Source organism: Felis catus, chromosome C1 (genome assembly GCF_018350175.1).
Source record: "Felis catus isolate Fca126 chromosome C1, F.catus_Fca126_mat1.0, whole genome shotgun sequence".
Lineage (NCBI taxonomy): Eukaryota > Metazoa > Chordata > Mammalia > Carnivora > Felidae > Felis > Felis catus.
In genome coordinates this window covers 1,599,998-1,615,566 of record NC_058375.1, presented here as the reverse complement: position 1 = coordinate 1,615,566, position 15,569 = coordinate 1,599,998, and the positions used below count along the sequence as shown (strand labels likewise).

Sequence of the window (15,569 nt, the reverse complement as noted above, 5' to 3'; positions counted from 1 at the left end):
GACATCACCCCTGCAGCACTCCCTGAGACCACCCTGACCGCCTTCCCTCTGCCGGGGCCGCAGGGACCCTGGGGCCAGCCCTCCGACCCAGGCACCAGGCAGCAGCACTCTGCTAGCAGGCGGCCCATCAAGTTCCTCTGCTTTGTCCAAGGTCAGCTGACATGACGGAGCCACTCACGCCATTTGGGATTTGGGAAGTGAACGCCAAGACCGCCTCCGAGGCCGGGAGCAGGCGGCCCTCAGGTCCGAGGCGCCCGGTGGTGTCGCTCACGGGAGCATCCACTACCGCTCCTGGGGCGCCGTGGCTCCATCGCCCCAGCCCTGCCTGCTGAAGGCTTCTGCCTCTGGGCCGGGCAGGTGGGCAGGGGGGCGGGGGGGGGGTCGGCTTGGTTTTGCTTTCACAAATTCGGTGAGCGTCCCGGACTTCGACGGGAGAAGGCATCGTGGCCCCTGGGTGGCCCTCCTGGCCCCGGCGGTGCCCCTCCCATGCGCCCTGTGGTGGGGGCCAGCACGGCTGGTGCGGGTCCCCAGGAGGTCCCGGTGTCCCGCCGCTGCGGGCCTCGCCAAGTTGTCTGTGGGTCACTTCCCTGCATGCCCCCTGCCCCCCCTCCTCCCCCGGCCAGCCACGGACACTGCAGGCGAGGCTGAGGATTATTCCAGGGCCTGGCGAATGAGGAGTCGGGGTTCTTTGTCAGAGAAGTCGGGCTGCGCCCCTCCCCGCCCAGCCCTCTCCCTCACGGTGCCAGGCGGAGTCTGGGGGCCGAGGAGCGGCTCCCGAGGGGCACCTAGGACCGGCCGGGGCAATGGGCTTCTCACCCTCGTGGCCATGGCCCCTCCCCTTCAAACGCGGGCACAATGTCAGCATCAGGGGGCAACCTAAAACCCCCGTGAGGGAGATCTTGGGTTGCAGTGAAGAATGACCCCTCTCCAGGCTGCCAGCCGCGGGGGCCACGCGGTGCGGCCCAGACGGGCCTCGGACCAAGGCCGCCACTGTAATTAGCAGAGGAGATTCAATAACAAACAGCTTTGAGCGGCTTTATCTAACCTTTGGAAGGTAAGATTAACACCTTCGATGGAGAGAAAGTTAAGACTCCGGGGCCCCTTTGCTTTGCGGTTCGGACTCCCAGCCGAGAAATGAGAGCCCCTCCTGGGCCGTCTCTCTACCCCCGGGGTTTCTGAGGACTTCTTTGCAACGGCCCGGGTAGTGCTTTTGTTCCCCCCGCGAGTGTGCAGGCACCGAACCGCACCGTCCCGTTCCCCAGGACGCGCGCGCGCACACACACACACACACGCACACGCACCAGCTCCTTGAACACGGCTGAGGGCTCCCCACGTCCAGACGGGAGCCCCCCCATCTCGCCAGCTGTTGTCAGAGATGCCGCGTCTCCACAGGCCCGGTGGAGACACGAAGAGTCCCCTCTTGTCCCCGACTGGCTCGTTGCTGCCCAGATTTCACTGGCCCGGAAGAAGACGTCGACCACGCTCCTCGGAACAGAAATCCGTGATCCGTCCACCCCGTCGGAAGGAGGGCTGGCCCTGCCGAGGCTCGCCGCCCGCTCGGGCTGCTGACCCGTGTTTCAGAGCACGGACCGTCTGCAGAGCCGCCGACTGGACTTCGGAGCTCTGAGGACAGCACGCGGCCTAGCTTAGCGGGTCTTATTTCCAAAGTACCGTCAAATCACTTCCAGGGAAAAAATCGATCTGTCTCTGACAGCTTTCCTCCCGCTAACGTGATAAATAAATAATCAGCCACCTCGTTGGGCTGTTTCATTAAAGAAAGGGATGGCTGGATGGGCCGAGGCGGAGGACCGATCGGAAGGCAGAGTCCGGCTGGAGCCCCCCACGTTTTATGACACCATTTGTATTTTGTCAGTCACTGGCTTCACGCTCGGCCCGAGCCGGGAACTGAATGCGCCATTCAGAGAGGCACTCACAGGAGTGTTATTGCAATTGAATATTTTCGCACACAGACACATCATTATCTCGGAACCTGACACTGAGGCACAATTCTGTGATTTTTCGAGAGGCCCTAATTTTTCCAAATGTGAGCGCTAGGGCCCGGGATTATCCAAACACCTCCTGCTTCTCTTTGTGTCTTCCGGGGGGTTGTAAACGTGCGGGGAAGTGCCCCCAGATTGCCTGCGCTCCACCTTTGAACTTCTCCGTCCCCTTCCCTTCTCCCACAATGGCCAGCTGCGGACGGCGCCGGGCCCGGCCGCCACAGCCACGGTTCCAGACACGGCGGAGAACTGAGCAGCGTGGGGGGGGAGGGTGGCGGTGGGGGGGGGAGCCTCCGTGCACAGCACAAGTGGGCAGGGACAGGACAACGTCACTGACAAAACAGAAAGAACAGCCTGAGGGTGAGTCTCGCTCAGACATGAGACCCACGCTCGGACACAGGCGCACACGCACGGAGCACCTGCTCGGTAGAAATGTCTGCGCTCCGGGGCCATCTCCGCACACAGACCAGATGAAGGGGCTGTGCCGGGGGCAGCGTCTCCCACCGCCAGCCGCGGCTCCGGCCGACAGAAACACCCCCCGGTTTTCAGGCGGTTCAAGAATGCACTGACTTTCCCAGGGATAAGAGCTGGGAGGGCTTTGCAAGGACAGCCAGGTTCCCCCAGGGAAGCATCTTGGCATGCACGGGCTGGCAGTCTCCAGGAAGGGGGCCCAGCCGTGGACACGCACGCCGCACCCCGTGCTGGTCGCTACAGCCTAAAGCAGCCCATAAACTCCCATCCGAAAGGGACCTCGGGGGCCTTCCGGCAGCACGGGGCCCTCCTCTGAGCTGACGGACGGGCGCCCCGGAAACAGTGCCCGGGACCGCTCGGGATTTAACCCTGACGACAGCAGCATCTCGGGGCTGGGCCAGCAGGGGTGACCGACAGCCACTTGCGAACCCGCCGGCTAGAAACGCTGGCCAGGTCAGCACAGGCCAGAGATGCTGGTTTGCAACGCAGCGAAGACCTAAGCGTATGGCTCTCCCGGGACCGAGGGAGAGAACGGGCCGCCTGGTAAAAACGTGAAGTCTGGGGAAATGGCCTGAGTCTGCACCTGCACCTGACCTGACCTGACCAGGAGCGCCGGCTGAGGGCCCTGCAGCCGGGGGTGGGGGGGGGTGGGGGGAGGCGTGGGGCACGCACGAGGGTCGGCGCCCTGCGCTTGCCCGCGGCGGGTAGGGCTCCTCTGTGTTCACCGTTTGGGCTCCTCCGGTGAGCGTAATTTCCAGTCTTTGTTTAAATGTTTTATGGACCGATGTGGCCGGGCCTCCCCGATGAGGCTGTTACAGCCCATTGAGCAGATTCAAATGTCTGCGCGCCTTTAAATGCGTGCCCCTTTCCCTCGGAGACGCAGCCAGAAGGGGCAATGGCAGTCTGTTCTGTAAATCCATATTTCGGCATGATATCGACCGCCAGCTTCTGAATATAGATACGGGGATCAAACTGTGTCACAGGAAAGGGTTCTCAGCCGTAGCAAGTCCCCATTCATCACGCGTCCACCCAGGCACCTCCTCTCCGTGCCCGAGTGTTGGAGGTGCCCTGCCCGCCGTGGGTGCCAGAGAAGCCCCACGCGTTCCAAGTGAGCCACTGAATTTAAAACAGAGGCACACAGAAGCAAAGGCAGACGAGCAAAGCTCCTCTCCGGGCATCTCTCCCTCATGTCCCCTCCTTCTGGCCTTTTTAATCTGAAATAGAGTCACTAGTCGGCTCCCGCGTGGACGCCAGGCCAGGGACGCCCGAGAGGGTTTGCCTCCGGACGCGCTGAGGCTGGGGGCGGCCTGTTGGTCTGATCTGGCTTCCCCTCCGCCCCAACAGCTGGGACACGAAAGCCCAGACCCTGGGGCAGCGACCCGTGAGCCCCCAGACTCGTCACGCTGCCCAGAGCGTGGCGACCTGACACCTGTCTCTGGGAGGCCACCCCACAGCATCCTGCAACCGTGTGGCACTCGGAGGGAGCCCTGCACGCAGTAGGCCCAAGGACAGCGTGTTCCGCTCCAGGGCAGGAAGGAACAGACAGATGGAACCGAGCGCCCGAAACACACAGAGGACCCTGAGCTCCTGCAGGAGCGGGGCGGGGGAGGGTGGGGGGCTCTAACGAGAGGAGAGCTGGCAGATGTCAGCAGCTGTTGGAACCCAGAGACGGCGTGAGGATAGGAAAGGTTTGGGAAGGCAGCGGGAGGGGGTGGCTGCCCTCGGTGCAGGCTGCAGGTCAGAGGGGCCAGATGAGACCCCAGCACCCGAGCTTCCCAGTTTGAGAATAAAGACAAGCTGAGATCTCGTCCGTGTGTTTTATTTCATGGCCGAGCCGTGCGCAAGAACCAAAGCGGACCTTTGCTGGCGCAGAGCAGACCTCTGGGTGCTACGGCTTTGCGCCCTCGGCCTGACTGGCACACACGTGTGCAAGCCTGCACGCCCCCACCGTTCCCCCCCCGTGGGCCCCCCCGGGTGACCCTTGGGAAGGCTCGGGAGCCTGGGGACCAACAAAACGTCTCCCCAGGCAGACGCGGGGGACGAAACTCAAGCTCTGACTGCCGGTCTGAACGGACTATGAATTCTGCCTCACTCCCTGCCTGGCTCCAGGATCCTCCCCCCCTCCAAACCCCATGCTGGACCCTTCCAGAACCTTCCACGCAGCTCAAGGCTGGGGGACAAGTAAGACGCACGTGCACACAGGTATTTGTGGGGGCGGGAGGGTGAGCAGGCAGGCCCCGCACCCCTGCCTCAGCTCAGGCGGAGACAGTAAGGGGAGAGGATAGGGCGGCAGTAAGGTCGGGAGCCACGCTGGCAGCAAGGGCAGGGGGTGGGGATCGGGAGTGGGGCACCCACGGTATGAAGCCAGGTTTCTGGGGCCAGGACGGGAAGCCCCCAGCCTGCCCCACGGCGGCCTCAAGTGCAGCGTCCAGGTCCGGGGCTTGATATTTGCAGGAAGCATTCGGCTTTGTTATTCTTTCTCAAGTAGGAAAGCAGGCAAAGCCATTCACTTCTCGACCAGGTAGCACCTCGAATGGAAAGAGAACGGCCCGAGGGCACACGCTGGGTAGGCGGAGGTCACGTCAGCGGGACTGGTCCCCAGAATTGGGATCTGGGGACACCTGGCTGCGGTGTGCCCCACCAGCCCCAGGGGCCACATCCCTGAGGAGCAGGAGGGGGCTCCAGACCTAAGGATGCCGTGCCTGTGTCCCTGTCAATGTCCTCCCATCACCCACACCGGAATCCATTAGAAAACAGAAATGTGTCCAAAGTAAACCCATCCAGGTGAGTCAGGAGGCCAAGGAGTAGGGCCAGGGGTTAGCCCTCCATGTGGCCAGAAAAACCCAAGGACGTCTCCAGGAATTCCCCGAGAATCCACTTGGAAGGCCGGGGCACCCCTCACATGCCCCGGGGCACTGCCTGGGCCTGGGGAGGAAGGCCCTCTGGAAGGAGCCCAAGGCGAGGCTGAGCCCGCCTCCTTCCCTCCCCACCTCCACGCTGGGAAAAGCCCACCTCGAAGCTCACCTGAGAGCCAGGAGCCACCGAGGAGCCCTGTTCCCCACCACCCTGCGCCCAGGTCCGTCCCCCCGTCACCTGCCATGCCACCTGCGGGGTCAGCTCGGGCTGGGCACGGACGCCCGCGGACACTGCCGACCCCACACACAGCCCGTGCGCCGGGGGCGCACCCCCGCCCCGGCGCTGGGCTGCCACGGGAGCACAGTCTGGTGAATCGTGCGGAGAAGCCTCACCTCGGGCTCAGAAAGCACGTGTGTGAGGGTCACCGATCCTCTCTCTTTCCCGCGCAGGGGTTCACAGGGGAGCACCACAGAAGCTGCTCCTGGCTTCCCCAGGTTTGAGCGGGAACACCGCCGTCCCTGGGGGTTGGGTTCGCTCCCACGCCCGTAAAACCCTAAAGCCAGGTGTGTTTATGGGTCCGTCCGCCCACCGGGGGTCGGGGTGGGGGCGGCGGGAAGGTCTGCGGCGCCAGCCTCGGGGTCCCCTCTGACCCCGGACGGATTTCAGAGGGGTCTCGCTACGCGTGACGGTCCACGTCAACCCCAGGGTCGGACCAGCACGGAAGGAGAGGCGAGACCCCACATCACCAGGTTTGTTTAAGGACGGACCCCGCCGTCTCCGCCCTGAAAGAGGAGTATTTGGGGTTGAAAAGGGCCCGGGCGTCGGAAAGTAAAGTGGACAGGGATGATGCAGGGCCTTCTACGGAGGAGAGAAAATATTCACCGGGACCCAGCCATGTTCTGAAATGATTATAAATTATTTTAACAGTGCCTTTGCAAAGGGTTATAAAAACAGCCATAATATATTTTTTTCCTTAGATTCTAGAATTACCAGTGTGACAGCTAATGCAATAATGATTTGTTTCAAATGCCAGTGTTTAAGCTGTATAAAGCTGATTTTATACATTTTTCCAGTAGGCCGCATTGTAGTTAATGAAATTAAACACTCCAATCGCATTTGTCCCCAGGGGACGAGGAACTGTACACAGCACTGGTTTATTTTTTTATTAAAATAAATTGCAGCCAGCACGATGGACTTAATTGCAGACAGAATTGAAAAAGAAACATTCCATTGATATAATTAAGCCAATTTTCATGGACAGAAATAGTTATAGTGGATATAAAATAAGCAAAGCCTTCACCAGAATCTGACTTCCCTCCTCTTTTGCACAGAATGTTAACTATTAAACAAATATGTATCTCGGAGCCGAGGCACCGCTCTCTCGGAGCTCCGGGGCACTGTTCCGGAGTCTTGGGAGAGGCCGGCCAGGCGGGCCAGCCAAGGATGTGATGGCAGAAAACCCAACACAGAGAGTGGTGGGGCAGGAAGAGGCCTCCCTCGTCGCGCGGGGGGCCCACAAAAGCTTCGGAGCACCGGCCGGCCCAGGATGGGTACCGTGGCCCGGGGGGTAGCCCGTGAGGCGCCCAGGCTTAAGCAGCAGCGGCCGATTCCGGGCTGGACCTCCAGCTCCAGCTCCCAGTTCCTCCCGCCCAGTGGCTGAGGTCCACACAGCAGCGGGCTCCACCTCTCCCTGATTGCCTTGGGGGAGGGGCAGTGATTATTTCCCTCCAGATTTGGGGTGGCAGCGGGAGGGTGAGCAGGCAGCCCCCACACCTCCGGCCTCTGCTTCGGCGGAAGGCAGCACCTAGAGGGTGTCGACACTTCTGCCGTTCTGCACCTGCCCTGGGGAGAGGACGCGGGGACCCAGGGGCTGGCAAAGCCCGGGGCGAGCGTCCTGCGCAGCCTAGGGAAGAGTCCAGACCCGGGCAAAGAGAACCGGGCCTGGAGGAGGCCGACGACACAGTCAGCCGGCTGCATTCACAAGCGGGAAGGACACCGATGTCCTATTTGCCGTTAAAGACCAGACCTGTTATAGGCTGAGCACGGGCCTTGGGAGAACGCTTAAACCTTGAGACAGTTTAAAAAAAAAAAAAAATCCTGTGGAATCAAGTGCAGCCTGCAGGACCCTAAGGAAGGGGGCGGGGAGGGGGTGTGAAACAAGAAAGCTTGGGGAGCTTTGCCTAAGTGGCATTCAATTTCATCCCTAACTTGCTGTGTGCCTTTGAATGGGCTAGTTGACCTCTCTGTGTTTGGGAGTTTTTACCACGAAAAGTGGTGCCCACGAGGCCGAAATCCCTCCTCCCCGGGTCAGTGAGAGGAAGTGGGGTCACGCCCAGTAAGCGGACCAAGAGCGCCTTTCAGGGATCCTGGACCCTCCCCTGTGTCCGGAGGCTGCGGCTGCGGCAGGGACCCACCGGGGCATCGGCTCAGGCCGCAGGTCCTTCTGGGCCTCCCGGGGCAGGTGCTGGGGCGAATGCCCGAGGAGGGGGGGTGGTGGGGACCAATGGGCCACCCGGGGCGGAGCTGGAGGAAGCATCCCGGGAAGGCAGGGTTGACGGATCCGCAAAGCCAGACCTCCACCCTGCGCTCGCTCATCTCGGCATCTCCCCCCTCCCCACAACGCCCGACAGACACCCGCTTGAAGCGCTCTCTGAGACTTCGTGCCCAGATCCGCAAAGCCACCTCGACGGGGACGCGGGCCTGCCCCCCACAGCGTCGGGGTCAGGGTCAAGACTCAGGGAGTTCAGGCGCAGAGCCCGCCCTCCTCCATCCAGGAAACTGAGAGGTGGGGACCCTCGGGGCCCGACCTCGGCCCTGGAGGAGGAGGGCGCTGCTCCCGCGAGCTGGGCTGGGGCGAGGCGCGCCCCGGCCGCTGCTGCCGCCAGGAAGCCGGCTGCGCTGTGTAGACGGCAGCGCCGTTCGCCCCGCTCGGTAGTTTGCCGGGACTTTGTGAGCGCGGAGGACAGGGGACTTCGGCAACCATCCGCTCGGCCTGGGGTCCCCAAGGCCCCGCGGCCCGGCCAGCCCGCGCCAGTCTGCAGCCCTCGCGCCTGCGACCGCCGCCGTACCGCGCGGCAAGGCCCGGGTCTCCTGTCCCTTCGCCAAGTTTCCTTCCCGCAGGGGGACAGCGCCCAGGCTGTCCCTTGTCCTCCCGCGCCCGCTGCTCGAGCTGTGGCGTCCAAGACTTGTTACACGGGTTTGATTCAAAACCTGATAAATTGTCTCTAACGCCATTTGAAATTTTTAAACGAAATTATTCAAAAGATTTTTAATCCTGGATAATTTTTGTTGAAACTCTAATTATACATCACCTTAATTACCAGCCCCAGCCCCCCAAGGATCCCTAATTGCCTCCTAATTGAATAAAACAGGGGGCTAATAGAGCCCACAGCCGCCCTGCGAGCTGGTGGCCTCCCCCTGGGGGCCCGGTGGGGGGAGCCTCTGGCTGGCCCCACCGCCAGCACCGGGCCTCGGGACCAGCTCCCCAGCTCCGAGCTGTGCCCAGAAGGGGAGCTCAGGGCGCTCGGGGCCATGGGGCCTGAGGGTTGGAGGCCCAGCCCGCACCTGCTCCAGACCTGCAGCCGACCAGGAGGTTGCAGGGCGGCCTGGTGGGGACCTCGGGGCACATCCAGTGCCCTTCCCCTGGGAGCCCGCTCGGGGGTCACTCAACGCACAGCACTTGGCCTCCGCCCACCCCCTCCCCCCACAGGCCTGGGCGCCCAGGCACACCCGCAGGGCCAGTGTGGAAGCCGGAGCCCGAAGGCGCCCGGTGCGCGCACTGCCGCGGGGCACCTGGCCTTGGCCGCCAGCCCTGCACCCCGCCCCTCCACGGCGGCCTCCGCGTTTTCGCCCGAAGCGGGGCGACAAGCTGCACTCCGGCCGGACATTTCCCAGCACTGCTGCCCTCGCAGGCGTCCAGACAGGAGGCCGCTGTCCTGGCTCCGGGGAGAGAAAACTGGTGGAAGGGGCAGACCTCCCCTGGCGGGCAGGCGGGGGGAGGGCAGGGCCCAGCGGGGCGGGAGCCTGGCCGCTGTGGCTGGGGACAAGGGGCTCAGCCTCCAGCCGCGCTCCCCTCACCCTGTGTCGCACACACACCTTCCTCACGCGCACGGCGCTGGAACTCACAGACGAGACGCGCCAAGTTGGACGTCGGGCAGAGGCAGCGGGCCCCCCAGGTCGGCCCCAGGGGCTAGGCGGCGGGCGCCCCGGAGGACACTAACCCCGGGCCCGGAATACGTGGGGTCTAGGAGTCTATCGCGCCCGTGGGGATCAGGTCTCAGGCGCCGCTCTAACGGGGGCCGCAGCGGCCGGACAGTCTCTGGGGACGCTTCTTCCCCTGCACGGGGTCCCCCAGCTGTGCTAGCAGGAGGTCAGGAGGGGGGCACCTTGGCTGGGTCGACCCCCACCTGTTCACCTGGCTCCCAGCAGGGGCAGAAACACAAAGCTTTTGTTAGGCATTTCATTTTTAAACGTAGGGCAGGGACGCCTGTGATTCCCCGCAGGCCAGCGGTGCCCTGGCCAGCGAGAGGGCACTCTGGTGGACCGCCCCCCCCCACCCCCCCGGTCCTCACTCTGCCCGCAGCTGTCTGGGCTCACATCGAGGAGACGGTGAGCACGTCAGTGGCCTCTGCCCTTGGAAAGCTCCATTCGGAGCCCCCGGCGTGGGCCCCAAAGGTGCTACCAGCTCAGTGAAGGTGCTACCAGCAGCCCCAGCAGGGGAGCCCCCTGGAGTGGGGTCCCGGGAAACACAAACGAAATCGCGGCCCCAGACGCACCCTCTAAGGCAGCCCCCGCGCTCCGACTCAGGGACTGACGCTCGCTGACCAGGCTGTCCTTCCACGTGGCCTCAGGCACAGCCCAGCCCGGCATGCTGGCCTGATGACCGTGACCCCTCGTTTCTCCCCCAGCCCCCCGACCCTGGCCGGGAGGTGGCCTGAAGGTGGGGGCGGGGCGCAGATTCTGTCGGCCGCCCTGGGGCTGCCCTGCTGCCTCACATTCAGGTAATGGAGTCAGGTCCCCAGGGACGTCCACATCTGCTTAAAATATTGTCCAGTGAAATGAAATTCCTCAGCGGATCCAGGGCCCTGTGCCTGCCTCGGCCGCCTTCCTGAGGAGGGCCGAGAGGGGTTTCCAGTTCCTGCCCCAGTGTGGGCTCCAGCTGGGTCTGGGCCTGAGCCACGCGCTGTGCTGGGCTCTTCCTCACGAAGGACTCCCAGGAAGGGGGAACCTGGGCTCTGCCCTACCCTGGGGTCTGGTTCCCTGGCCTCAGGGCTAGGGACGCCGCGGGACGCTGCCAGGAACCCGTTCTGGGTCCTGAGGGGAGCGGGCAGCGCAGGCTTCCCCACCTGACAGAAGGGCTGGAGGCCAGATGGGTGGCCCGCAGGGGCGTGGGACGCTGGCTGTTCCCGGGGCTGCTCTGGGGGCACTGAGCCGGCCTCTCGCTTGCGGCGAAGGCCCAGGGAGAGCGCCGCGCTTTCCACTTTCTCGCTCAAAGCTTCGGCCCCTTCGAGAGCCCGAGGGGGCAGCTCGCATCCCAGGGGCGAGGCTCTGAGAAAGCCCGCTGCGCTCCCGCACAGACCCCAACGAGCACGGGGACACCCACACCCCACGGCCCACGGGCCCACAGGTAGTGCAGGCACATCCCTGGACCAACCAGCCAGGAAACACTGGGGCCTTGTTCGCACCAAGAGGGGCCAGAGATCACAGGAGGCGGAGGAGGCCCAGGCTCCGAGCGCCGGGCAGGGGAGACGGGCTGGAAAGGGGAGCCTCCAGGAGGAGCCCCGCACAGCCCCCGGGGGACTCCAGGGGCGCCCGGCAGAAGCCGGGAGCTGCTTTTCCCCCTGGCGGGCGGCGGGTGCCTGGCCTCCGGCCGGGCCGCGGGGGCGCAGTCCTGGGGAGCCGGGCCGCCCCAGTCGGCGGAGCAGAACTTCTCGCGAAAAGTGTGGGCAGTTTCTGGCCCACCAAGGCTCGTGCTCAGGGGCTCAGCCGCCGTGCGGTGAGGCTCGGCCTGGGCCGGGCCGGGTCGGGCCCGGGTCAGGCCGGAGAGCAGCGCGCTGGACGACCTGGCGGCCGGGCGGGGATCCCGAGGGGGAGCGGCCCGGGCGCCCCTGCCGCGGGTGGGCGGGCGGGCGGCCGGCGGAGGAGGGGGCGGCGGGAGCAGGCGGCGCCGTGTCCTCTCCGCGCGGCGCTCGCCGCTTCGCTGCAGCCGGGCCTCGGCCGGGCTTCGGGAGCCGCGCTCGCCCGCCCCGCCGCGCCGCCGCTCCCACCTGCCCTCCGCCCGGGGCCGCGATCCCGGGCCCGCGGGCCTCTCGGCCGAAGGTGCCGGCGGCCGGAGCGCGGGGGGCGCGGCGGGGCGGGCGGCCGGGCGCACCGGGCCGGCGGCGAGGACCCGGCCGGCGGCGGGCTGGGCGCGCGGAGCCTGGGGCTCGGCCCGAGACGGAGCGAAAGAGAAAGTAAAGACCGGGGACCGGGCAGCGTCGCCGGGGGCAGCCGTGTCCCCGCCGGGCCTCGAGGCTGTGCCGGGCGACCAGGGGCAGGGGGGCTGGGGAGAGGGGACGGGGGCGGGGGGGGGCGGGTGGCCGAGCGGGGCCGAGCGGGGCCGAGGGCGGCGGCAGCAGCGGGTCGGAAGGCGGCCGGGTGGGGACCCTCCTGCCGGAGGCACCCGCGCCGGGGCTGCCCGGGCCACGGAGGAGCGCCCGCCCCCCGCGCGGGGGCACCAGTCGGGAATAAACTTCCCGACCGCAGCTCCAAGCCCAGGAAAGAGTCTCCATTTTGCTCCCCAAGTGGCCGCGGCTGTCCCGCCGCCGCCACCCCTGCCCCTGCGCCCGCGAAGCGGGGTGGACGCCGGCCCCGCGCCCCCTCCTCCGCCCCCTCCCCGGCTCGGGGTCTCCCTCCTCTGCGCCCAGCTGGCGGACGCCAAAGGCGGTGCTCTAGCGCCCACTATTTCAAAAGCCCGGAATATGATTTGACCAGGACTGAGAGCCACTCCGAGAGAGAGAGGGAGAGAGCGAGCGAGGAGGAAAAAGTTGCTCTACCCTTTCGTCAACTTTTCGCTAACTTTCGCTTTTCGCTCCCCTCCACCCCCAGCCCTCCCCCTCCGCCCCCCTCCCCGGCCCCCACCGCGCGCCTCGGGTTCCCGGGCCCGAGCGCCTGACACTGGGGGTGGGGGGGGAGGGGGTTCGCGAGGAGGGGGCCGGCGCCTTCGGGGAGCGCGCGGCCCGGGCGCCCCGAGCCTCTGCGCCGAGCCCGGCCGCCCCGGAGCGCGGGAGGCGGAGCAGCCCCCGGGGCCGCGCGGCCGATCGGAGGGCCGGGAGCCCAGGGCGCGCCGGCCGCGCCCCGACGCGCACCCCTGGCCCGGGCGCCCCGGCCCCGCGGCCCGGACCCGGCGGCGCGGCGCGGCCGAGCGCGGGAGACTTACTTTTGGCCAGCTTCCTCGCCCTCGCCTTGGATCGCATGGTGCCGGCTCGCGGAATCTCTCTCCTCCTCCTCGAGTCCAGAAGCGGCTACACACTATCTTCATCTCCGCAGCATTGTCAGTTTGGACACCTTCGCACATGCGCACAGAGCACTCAATCTGACACCCCTCGCCGGGGCCAAAAAAACTTTGCAATGTATTCATCATCCTCATCGTCGCGCCGCCGTCGCCGCCGCCGCCTCGGCGCGGGATTGGGGGGCTCTCCTCGGCCTTCCCGGTCTTCAACTCACTTATCTCTCCCCCCCCCCCCGCCCCCTCTCCCCCCCCTCCCTTTTCGGCGCAGCTCGGAACTGGCCCTTTAAGAAAACATTCTGTGCACGGCGCTCCCGCCCGGGGCCCGCACCCCGGACACTTTAAAAGGACCCAGGTGGCCCCGGAGGCGAGGTGACTACTCCCCCCCCCCCACCCTTCCCCTGCGCCGCGTCGCGCGGCTGCTCCCGCCCCGGCCCGGGCCGCGTCCGCGCCGCCACTTCCTAGAACGGGGGCCGCGCGCGCCGAGAGTTCGGACGCGGGTCTGGCTGGGTCGCTTCGTTTTGTTGCATTTTGTTACCGATTAAAGAGCCTCGCGTTCGCCGCCGCCCCAGCCCGCTCCTGTCCCCGCGGCCCCCCGGCCCGCCGTCGCCCGAGGGGGTGTCCGGGCCCCGCGCGCCGAACCCGGCTCCTCCGAAGCCCCCTCCGGGCCCCGCGCCCCCCTCGGGCCTGCCCGGCTCCCGCCCCTCCCCTCCGCCCCCCACCCCAGCGCCGCCGCTCCGGGCTTCGCCGCTCGAAAACAACAGCGGCGGCGCCGCCCGCCCCGCGCTCCGCCGCAGCCCCGGCGGGCGGGCGGCTGAAACTCGGACCCGCCGCCCTCGGTCCGCGCGGAGCCGCCGAGAGCAGCGCGCCGGTCACCGGGGACGCAGCGCGGGGGCAGCCGTCCGAACCCCGGGGCGCCCCGGACCTCGCCGCCCTAGGGGCGCGCCCGCGCACTCCCGCCCCCGCCGGCCCCAGGTGAGTACCCGGCGGCGCGACCCCCGCCCCCTACCCCGGGCCGGGCCGCCTTCGGGGAAGGGGCCTCTCGCGGCCCAGGTGCGTCGCGGGCGGGAAAGGCCGGCGGAGCAGGTGGCAGGGAGCGGCCGGCCGGGCGGCCCTCCGACGCGGAGGGCCGGGCGGGATGTCCGGGCCAGGGGCCTGGTGGGGACAGTGAGAACTCCTCATTCGAGGGTGTCTGGGATTCGAGAATGAAATGGGGGTGGGGGCGTGGGGGGGAAGGAGGCGCTGACCCGGGTCCTTCCTCGGGCGGGAGCTCTGCCAGGCTGCAGGACCGGGAGCCGTCCCAGAGTCCGCCCGAGCAGGGCAGAGGCCGAGCCTCGGATGCGGGTCTCCGCTGCGGCGGGTGGGCTCTCGCCCAGCCGCTCCCCATTTGTTGTGCAGCGAGGCCGGGGCGCCTCCGCCGAGACCTGCGTTCCGAGCCTCACGGAAGAGAGGGGAACTCGCCGCGGTGGAACAGCTAACACCGAGACCCTGGGGTCCTAGCAGAGGCCCTCCGGTGGCCCGTGCCACCCCGGGCGGGCGAGCTCAACGGAGCAGGGCTTGGCAGGGGCAGAGGCGGGGATGAGCCGGGCCTCTGCGCCCCCGCGGCCCACAGCTGCCTCCCTGTCTGAATTCCAACGCCCACTGAGCTCCCCGGGCTTCGGGGTGCCCCGTCTCGAGCCCCGCTTGCTGCCCCAGGCGGAGAAGGCACTCTCTTCCCTGCTCTGTTTCTCACTGAAGGCAGCCTCTGCTGTTTCCGGCCACAGGTGAGTGTTGCCCCTCTCGGCGCCGCGGGGAGCTCACCGGCGGCCGGGTCCCCTTGCCTGCAGTCCGTCCCAGGGCCTGTCGCCCCCACCCCACACTCTCTCTGTCCCCACGGGCTGGGTGGAGAACTGCCGGGGCCGGTGGGGGGGGGGTCCCTGGCCTGGCTGCCAGGCTCTGGAATCATGATGGGTGGTCCCCATGGGGGACTGGGGCCTTGCCGCAGCCCCTAGCAGGCTCCTAGCCCACTTCAGTCCCAGGGTAGGGGGTCACCCGGAGGGGAAGGAGGGCACCTGGAGCCCAGAGCTGGGAGCTATTCTATAACCCAGCCGAGGCGGCTCCAGCCCATGGACCTGACCTGTCTGGTGCCACTGGCCAAAGAGGACACAAGGTCACCCTCAGACCTCAGCACCCCAGGACCCCCTTTCCCCACGCCTGGAGCCCCCTTGCAAAGTTGGTGCCAAGGCCGCGAAGCACTCTCACCTGCAGTTCTTCCCCCCACCTCCATCCCTCACCCCCAGTGCAGCTCAGGCCTCCTTCTCCCCTGCCCTGGAGGTGGCCAGCAGGCTCCAAGGTTAGGAAGGCCCAGCCTTCTTCTTGGGACACCCCAGCTCACTCTGGCCATCTAGCTCAGCTCAGAAGGTGATTAAAATCTTCTGGGCCATGATGCTCTCTCGACTCTGGGGCTGTTACCCCTTCCAGGGTCTGGGGAAGGAGGACATGAGCTGCCTCTTCCCTGCCTTCCTCCAGGGCCCTGGGCTGGGGGTGGGGGTGGGGGCCGCAGCTCAGGGCCTGCCTGGGGAGAAGGAAGTAGGGGTCAGGAATGGCCCGGAGAGAGCCTAGCTGCTGGCACCCCTGGTGCAGAGCGCTGGCTCCCATCCCCCAAGGGTTCTGCCTGGGCCGACCATCCTCAAGGCCATGGCCCTGGCCTGGCCGGGCCCTGCCCCCGCGTGGCCAGATTTAGAACCGAGAACAGGTCAGGCTTTGTAGAGTCCTGC

At 66.6% G+C, this 15,569-nt stretch overlaps 1 protein-coding gene across 3 annotated transcripts in view; it reads right to left on the bottom strand.

Annotated features, from left to right (window-relative positions):
• PRDM16 (PR/SET domain 16) overlaps positions 1-13,039 on the bottom strand; it is a 313,792-nt gene extending 300,753 nt beyond the window's left edge. For all 3 annotated transcript variants that reach the window (XM_023257992.2, XM_023257993.2, XM_023257995.2), the window contains exon 1: positions 12,745-13,039. In XM_023257992.2, coding sequence (XP_023113760.2) covers positions 12,745-12,781 — 37 coding nt within the window. In that variant the 5' untranslated portion in view covers positions 12,782-13,039. The remainder of the gene's footprint in view (positions 1-12,744) is intronic.
• Between the last annotated feature and the right edge of the window lie 2,530 nt (positions 13,040-15,569).